Source organism: Branchiostoma belcheri, unplaced genomic scaffold, assembly GCF_001625305.1.
Source record: "Branchiostoma belcheri isolate BF01 breed outbred unplaced genomic scaffold, Haploidv18h27 scaffold93, whole genome shotgun sequence".
Lineage (NCBI taxonomy): Eukaryota > Metazoa > Chordata > Leptocardii > Amphioxiformes > Branchiostomatidae > Branchiostoma > Branchiostoma belcheri.
The window spans coordinates 426,090-434,776 of record NW_017804609.1 but is presented as its reverse complement, the minus strand read 5'-3'; the positions used below and the strand labels follow the sequence as shown (position 1 = coordinate 434,776).

Here is an 8,687-nt window from a genome sequence, read left to right as displayed (position 1 = left end):
CCTGGTGCTAGGAGTCCTGGAGGCAACACAATAAAGTACGAAGCTCCTCAAAAGTCCAGTGTGGGACCTGCCAATGTAACAGCAAGACACGCATTGGATTGGATAGTAAACCAACCTAATAAACTTTATTGCTCAACAACTGTAACTGGTAGTACACTGTATGGCAAAGAAGAAACAACAAGGGTAGATACATGAACTATACTGGATATTATGTCCTACCTGGGCCGCGATTACGTTCGATACGGGTGTTCCGGCCCGTGTGATAACTAGCGGTACGGCCCGGGGGTTCTTAACGCGTACGGCCCGGGGCTTCCAAATGTTCCATAGAACGATTAGAACGCGTTTCGCCCAAACCGCTTGCACCGCTTTCGAAAATTCGAACACAAAATTCGGACGTTGGAATTGATGTTGTTGCATTGTTTAGGTTTAGGGACACCAAATTTTCGCTAATTTCGCATCGAAAGGCGTGTTTTCTTGGGTGGGTATGACATAAATAAAATACAACACGGGGTATTCCGCATCACCCTCGGTCCCAGCCCTCCCGCGGGTCGGATCTCCCTCCGGCCTGCGGCTGTCGGGCGATCCGACCCGCGGTCGGGCTCACGGTACCTCGGGCGATACGGAATACCCCGTGTTGTATTCTATATGTATGAGCGTACACACCTGATAAAATGGTCAGCTAAATGTACGTGTATTTGAGTGGTGATCAGTGCAAAGGTGTTTTCTACCTTCAAAATGCTCCGTTTACTTTACCATAGCAGAGTTTGCCGAAGGAAGGTTTGGTTAACTATAGTGCAAACTTCGGCTTTGAAAGGCGAAGTTCTTCTTTACTTTGCCTAATGGGTACTCTGAAAGCGTTACTTGACTGACTCTGCTAAACCGTAGCTGCGTAGGCGTAGCAAAAAAAGCAGACTGACGGAAAACTAAGTCTCCCTACTTATTAGGTACTACATGTACGTCGATGTAGGCGTCGTGGCACTCTGGTTATGTACAAGAGTCGTTCCAGAACCAAATACACGCAAAGAGACAAAATCAAGAACGTACTAGCAGCACGGTGCTAGTAGTGTATACATGATGTGTACACATGATGCCTTTGACATGCTCGTCCCAGGAGAGATCACTGGTAACAGCAACACCCGAACATGCTTAACTTTTAACTCCTTCCACTGGCTGACCGTTTAAATTGTGATGGATTTACCTGGACATTACGGCAGCTTATCATGTGTTTGGGGGTTTTGTTTGGCGTTTGTGCATGCTGTACGATGTTACCCATGATTGTAAAGTAGTCACTGACCAACGAACACCGATCTTTTGCGGCGAGCCCTGGTCTTTCAAGTGGCAGAAGAGCATACCGTCTCGTTTGTGCAATGCATGAGCGCGTTTGCCTGTCGTTTAAACATCAAAACAAAGTCAAGGTGAGAAAAACAACTTGTCACTAGATGCGTGCGTAGCCCAGGGGTTAGCGACCCTGCCTCTGGTTCATATTGCATGAATAGACGACGCTATTTTTTTTCTTCTGGGAGGCATGATCAAAGTTTCTGCCACCATTGAATAGCAACCGGGCCATTTAGCGTGCGGTCCGTATTGTTGCATGCCATGAATAAATGACGCTGTTTTTTCTCTTCTGGGAGGCATGATCAAAGTTTCTGCCACCATTGGCATTGAATAGCATCCGGTGCCAGTGCTATATAAGGGGCCGCTTTCTCCAGGTGTGCCCATTTCTACCTTCAAGTTCAACCTTGAGGAACGACCAGCCACGAATCACTTACAGTTACACGCAAACACCGCACGAACGATCTTCTACACAACATCTGAGCACTACCTTGGTGAGTGGAATCATCTACTTGTTTTTAACCATTTTTTACGTTATCTTTACTGTACTTGATGCGTCCTACCAACTTCACTTATTAAATCTACAACCCTCCCTCTGAAAAGATTTACAGTAGGTCTTTATTCGTTTGAAAGTACTTTCTACCAGAAAGTGGAAAACGGCATTCAAAATTCAACTGTGCGATCTAGGGGCGGTATCGATACAAAAGAAGCTCACGGCGAAACGGTGCCTAAATTCACACAGTGGGATACGTTGATTTTTCTATTTTTTCATTTTGTATCCATTAAAGTCATTGGACTTCAATAGGACTTCCAACCCAATAACTTGCGGGCTATGACATCTTTCATTTTTGAAACATGAAAACTGTGCTTCTAACAGTGACAACAGCAACGAGTTATATTTTATGGAGATGGGAGGGTTTTATTCTGCACAGAGCTAAGCTCAATTTCTTTCTCATAAAATACCCGTACGGATGCATTTTTAAATTATGATATACGTAACAGCCTAGATTTGTGCATGCCACAAACTACGCTGCGTATTGAGCCGCACTGGGTACTAAGTACATGCCAGGTCCTCTGAAGGATCAAGTCAGATCGCTCCCGTCACTATTCTTGTACGTCGCCAAGTTCTGTAACCTCCGTTACCGCGCTCAAGTAAGACAGTGGGGAAGTTTAGCTAGAGTCACATATAAGACAGGGAATTGCCATTTCATAACTTTTTGCTCTTACAAGAGGAAAGGAGTGTGTGCTGTCGTTTTTAGCCACCTTCGATGAACAAAATGTGTTACAGTAATGACTGTAACCTCCGTTACCGTTGTTTATTACTTTCGGTGTTATTTACTTCACCTGGTATATAAAAAAAGTTGACCAGTTTTTAAATGCCCGTACGTATGCTACCTTGCTCCTAAAAGATGAAGCTAAAATCTGTAGATTTTTATGAGAAAAACAACAACAAAAACGTTCGTGCTGTAACCTCCGTAATTACCGGTAACGGTACCCTGGATGCAAAACTAGTATCGGGCCGTTAGCCCTTTTTCTTCGGCAGCCGAGAGCCTTTCGCCCGCCTATTTAAGTTGAGCCCGAGGGGGTTGTCCGTTTGTAGGGCCAGCCAAACTCCCCCTGGGCTAGACTCCCCCGTAGCGGTACATGTAAAAAAAAAGAACAAACAGTCGCTTCATCAATTCGACTGTTTGTTCTTTTTTTACATGTATTCTTGGTTAGTGTTTTGCATTGTTTAGTAATATTAGTTTTATTGGTATAAGCGGCGGCGCCAACATAAGTTACCTAACTTGAGCCGGTCGTCACTTTATCGTGTATCCTTATTTCGTTTATTGTATGCTGAATAAATAACGACCGAAGCAGGATTGGCCGCGCTGCGTCGTATTTTGTTCTACCGACCCGTAAAAAAGAATTCAAAAACCCAAAATCGAGAACACCGCCGTCTGTTTTGATCTGTGGATCCGAAAAAAAAAACCTGGCGACTCCACGATCTCAAAAACCAACGCAGGGCTCGGGCTAGGAGCGCATGGCGACATATTTTGTTTTGCCGATCTGAAAAAATGACGACTCCTCAATCTAAATCCAACAACCAACGCGTGGTTGACCACTCGTCGCAATACTTTGTTCTGCCGACCCGCAAAGAACTAAGTAAACCAGTCCACAATCTGAACAACCAACGCCACAGGACTGAGTAAAAGAATAGAGGACTCAAAAATGTGTTCCAACCCACGCAGGATTGAGCGCAAGGCACCGTATTTTCTTCCGCCGATAACAAAACAAAACAAAAAAAAAACTGACGAGTTCATAATCTTTACAACCGAAGCAGGATTGGGTGCATGGCGCCTTTTTTGTCCTGCCGATTCTCGAAATCACATCCAAATTGTTCTGTCGACCCGCAAAAGAACTGGTAACTCTACAATGTCAAGAAACAAAGCAGGCAAGTTCAGCACACGGCACAGCATGTTTTTCGATCCGCCTAAGACTTGATGGAGACATCATAATCTCAACAACCAACGCATTTTGTTCTGTCAATCCGCAAAAGAACTGGCGACTCCACAATCTCAACAGGAATAGGCTTGCTACACCGTACGTATTTTGTTCTTTATGCTGAGGTCACAATTCCCACACGGGGCCCAGGCCGGCCAGCTTTTGGAAACGAAAAATATGGTATAAAAGACACTATTTCTGTATATTTTTGATATGAATTCTTAATTTTTCGTTTATACCGTGACATTCTGTTGCCATGAGATCGGTGTTGTCTTATCTTGTACGCCGATGAAGACAAACTTCTGAAAAGAGTAATGGGTTGTAAGTGGAACTCCTCGAGTTGACTCATTTTTCTTGTATATATGTTTTACATCAACAGACCTACGAGATATAGAGTCACTTCATCTTATTCAGTCTAGCATTCCTTAGACCTTAGGTCCTCCTGTGTCTACAGGCACATTGGGCAGCGAGTTTCCATCTGGGTCGAGTAGCTGCTGCCTCCTCAGCCTCTTCCCAGGTGATGTTGGCCCTCTGAAAGGTTCTTCGCCAGGGGTTCTTTGGCCGACCTCTCTTCTGGCGGTCTACCTTTCTACGTTCCGGCAGAAAACTGGCGCTTGTACGTGTTATGAACCCACTGTGAACCGTTTGTGTACAACCACACAACCCCCCCCCCATCTTAGAAGTAGAGTGGTCCGACCCAGTAACCTCACCCTGGTGCTAGGAGTCCTGGAGGCAACACAATAAAGTACGAAGCTCCTCAAAAGTCCAGTGTGGGACCTGCCAATGTAACAGCAAGACACGCATTGGATTGGATAGTAAACCAACCTAATAAACTTTATTGCTCAACAACTGTAACTGGTAGTACACTGTATGGCAAAGAAGAAACAACAAGGGTAGATACATGAATTATACTGGATAGTATGAGCGTACACACCTGATAAAATGGTCAGCTAAATGTACGTGTGTTTGAGTGGTGATCAGTGCAAAGGTGTTTTCTACCTTCAAAATGCTCCGTTTACTTTACCATAGCAGAGTTTGCCGAAGGAAGGTTTGGTTAACTATAGTGCAAACTTCGGCTTTGAAAGGCGAAGTTCTTCTTTACTTTGCCTAATGGGTACTCTGAAAGCGTTACTTGACTGACTCTGCTAAACCGTAGCTGCGTAGGCGTAGCAAAAAAAGCAGACTGACGGAAAACTAAGTCTCCCTACTTATTAGGTACTACATGTACGTCGATGTAGGCGTCATAACACTCTGGTACTCTGGCACTCAAGAGTCGTTCCAGAACCAAATACACGCAAAGAGACAAAATCAAGAACGTACAAGAAGTGTATAATTGGTTGTACTGGTGATGCCTTTGACATGCTCGTCCCAGGAGAGATCACTGGTAACAGCAACACCCGAACATGCTTAACTTTTAACTCCTTCCACTGGCTGACCGTTTAAATTGTGATGGATTTACCTGGACATTACGGCAGCTTATCATGTGTTTGGGGGTTTTGTTTGGCGTTTGTGCATGCTGTACGATGTTACCCATGATTGTAAAGTAGTCACTGACCAACGAACACCGATCTTTTGCGGCGAGCCCTGGTCTTTCAAGTGGCAGAAGAGCATACCGTCTCGTTTGTGCAATGCATGAGCGCGTTTGCCTGTCGTTTAAACATCAAAACAAAGTCAAGGTGAGGAAAACAACTTGTCACTAGATGCGTGCGTAGCCCAGGGGTTAGCGACCCTGCCTCTGGTTCGTATTGCATGAATAGACGACGCTGTTTTTTTTTCTTCTGGGAGGCATGATCAAAGTTTCTGCCACCATTGAATAGCAACCGGGCCATTTAGCGTGCGGTCCGTATTGTTGCATGCCATGAATAAATGACGCTGTTTTTTTTTCTTTTTCTTCTGGGACTCGTGGGAGGTATGATCAAAGTTTCTGCCACAATTGGCATTGAATAGCATCCGGTGCCAGTTACGTACTATCTGGTTCGTATTGCATGACTCAAGACGACGCTGTTTTTTTTTCTCTTCTGGGAGGCATGATCAAAGTTTCTGCCACCATTGAATAGCATCCGGTGCCAGTTAGCGTCCGGCTCGTATTGCATGACGCTGTTTTTTTTTTCTTCTGGGAGGTATGATCACTGAGTTTTTTTCTGCCACAATTGAATAGCATCCGGTGCCAGTGCTATATAAGGTGCTGCTTTCTCCAGGTGTGCCCATTTCTACCTTCAAGTTCAACCTTGAGGAACCGTGACCAGCCACGAATCACTTACAGTTACACGCAGTTACAGTTACACCGGACGAACGATCTTCTACACAACATCTGAGCACTACCTTGGTGAGTGGAATCATCTACTTGTTTTTAACCATTTTTTTCGTTATCTTTACTGTACTTGATGCATCCTACCAACTTCACTTATTAAATCTACAACCCTCCCTCTGAAAAGATTTACAGTAGGTCTTTATTCGTTTGAAAGTAACTTTCTACCAGAAAGTGGAAAAACGGCATTCAAAATTCAACTGTGCGATTTAGGGGCGGTATCGATACAAAAGAAGCTCACGGCGAAACGGCGCCTAAATTCATACAGTGCGATACGTTGATTTTTTCGCATTTTGTGTCCATTAAAGTCATTGGACTTTATTCAATAGGACTTCCAACCCAATAACTTGCGGGCTATGACATCTTTCATTTTTGAATGGAGATGGGACGGTTTTATTCTGCACAAAGCTAAGCTCACTTTCGTTCTCATAAAATACCCGTACCGATGCGGGACCGATGCACTGCGTACATGTATTTTTAACTTGCATGGATTGTGCATGCCCCAAACAACGCTGCGCACTGGGTACATGCCAGTTACAATAAGGGCAAACGTATACGCGTAGTTTCCGAGGCTTTATCTTCGTATTTTGTTCCGACAACTAGCGTAAAAGGATTGACAACCCTATGACATTCTCAGCTTCTTGTAAACTCTACAATCTTTTACGCTAGTTGTCGGAACAAAATACGAAGATAAAGGCCTCGGAAACTACGCGTATACGTTTCCCTTATTGTAACTGGCATGTTGGTGTTCGGGAACAAATTCGGGAGACGGTCGTGAATGTGTGAAGGCCTTACACCGGTACCATCGTCTCTGGTTTGAAATCGCACAATATGCCCAGACTAATTACAGAGGCGAAAATACCTAGCTTCATCAGATCTTGGGCCACTTGGGCATTAAAATAAGTCACATTAAACTGACACAAACCATTGTTATTAACAATTAACTTTGCTCTGTTTCAGAGAGAAGACCACCATGAGGGTTCTCGGTGTCATCTTGCTTGGATGTACACTTCTCCTTCCAGCCATCAGCAGCAATTCACGTAAGTTTATAAGCTAATGGAGCGGTTGAACTCTAGTAAACTCGAATACATTCCACGAATTCATCATAATATCCACAAAAAAGGAAAAGTCTTGTTTACTATCCGTGCTAATGTGGTCGAAATACTAATGAGGCAAAGGGTAAAGGTGTTCAGCCGGGTCCATTGACTCGCTGGTAGAACTGGATCCTAACGTTTCTCCATTTGTTTGTTTGATCTTCCCCCAGAATCTGCTGAAGACCATCGCCACCACTACAGCGAGCAAGCCCAAAGCGAGCCAACGGACCGACGCGCAGGTGAGGCGAAACCATCCATGATACATACGCTTTTATGTCGATGCAGCATTAAGCAGCATATCTAGTTTTCCTTGGTGGTGATCGTAGAGGTGTGGAGAAAGAATATGCCCCTGATCCCCTGTTAATGCGATAACTGGGAAGTTCTGGGTTCGAATCCTTTGACAATGAGCCCTGCGTGTAGCGGATAGTGCATCTGCAATCCGTGTAAGCGTCAGATTTAGCGCATTAACTCAAGAAACTTTTTATATTGGTGGACTGTCATGAAAGTCGTTGGTAGGTGCATAGGTCTTGATGAGACATCCGGAATGATTAGATTTGAGGCTACACTGTACCTACATTTGTAAGGAAGTGATAGTTTCACTGCGTGCTAATGGATGGTGTATATTTTAACTCCATAGATCCCCAGTGCAAGTATGGCGGTGTGTACGACAGGGCGACGGGTCGGTGTAATTGTTTTGACGTTGCTTGTACCCATGAGGCCCAACCGCTCCCAGTGTGCGGCTCCAACGGGAAAAAATACCCGAGCCGGTGTGCCATGAAGGTCGCCGCGTGTTTGACTCAACAGCCCATCCACAGCGTTGGCCACCCGCCTTGCGACCCTTCGGAAACAGGTAGGGAAGATTCCTGGCATCTATTTCTATTATTCAGGTAGACATTACCGGATGTGCAAAGCAGAGTTACCTGAAATCCATAGCTTTTCGTCGATCTCGTAGGTAAGCCCATTCTCCGAGGCAGGGGTGCTTCCTTACTTGTAGCGACGGTATCACAATATCACAAAGCTAACGTATTTGCCGCGGGAGAGCTCTGCCGTGGGAGAATGGGTAAGGCCCGGTTTACACGATGCAAAATACCAGTATGTCTACTAGATAAAGCGGGATTCACCACAATATTAGATGTACACATAGAATACATCACGGGGTATTCCGTATCGCCCGAGGTATCGGCCCAACCGTGCGTCCGGTCGCCCGACGGCCGAAGGCCGATCCGACTCGCGGGAGGGCCGGGACCGAGGGCGATGCGGAATACACCGTGTTGTATTTCATTTATGTCATACCCACCCAAGAAAACGCGATTTTCAATGCACGTTGGAATTGATGTTGTTGCGTTTTGCGGGTTTAGGGACACCAAATTTTCGCTCATTTCGCATTGAAAGGCGTGTTTTCTTGGTTGGGTATGACATTCTTCCTTGGTTTGGTTGGGTATGCCTCCGGCCGTCGGGCGATCCGACTC

General features: G+C 45.1%; 1 protein-coding gene across 6 annotated transcripts in view; it reads left to right on the top strand.

Annotated features, from left to right (window-relative positions):
• The window catches only part of LOC109488316, a 19,855-nt gene that overhangs the window by 1,982 nt on the left and 9,186 nt on the right, over positions 1–8,687 (top strand). The window contains exons 2-6 of one of the 6 annotated variants that reach the window (XM_019792514.1): positions 1,710–1,826; positions 5,975–6,142; positions 7,085–7,164; positions 7,389–7,457; positions 7,856–8,068. In XM_019792514.1, coding sequence (XP_019648073.1) covers positions 7,098–7,164; positions 7,389–7,457; positions 7,856–8,068 — 349 coding nt within the window. In that variant the 5' untranslated portion in view covers positions 1,710–1,826; positions 5,975–6,142; positions 7,085–7,097. Of the gene's footprint in view, positions 1–597; positions 1,827–3,003; positions 5,493–5,666; positions 6,143–7,084; positions 7,165–7,388; positions 7,458–7,855; positions 8,069–8,687 lie in introns of those variants that run through there. The other 5 variants (XM_019792513.1, XM_019792512.1, XM_019792516.1 and 2 more) reach the window with 5 other exon arrangements.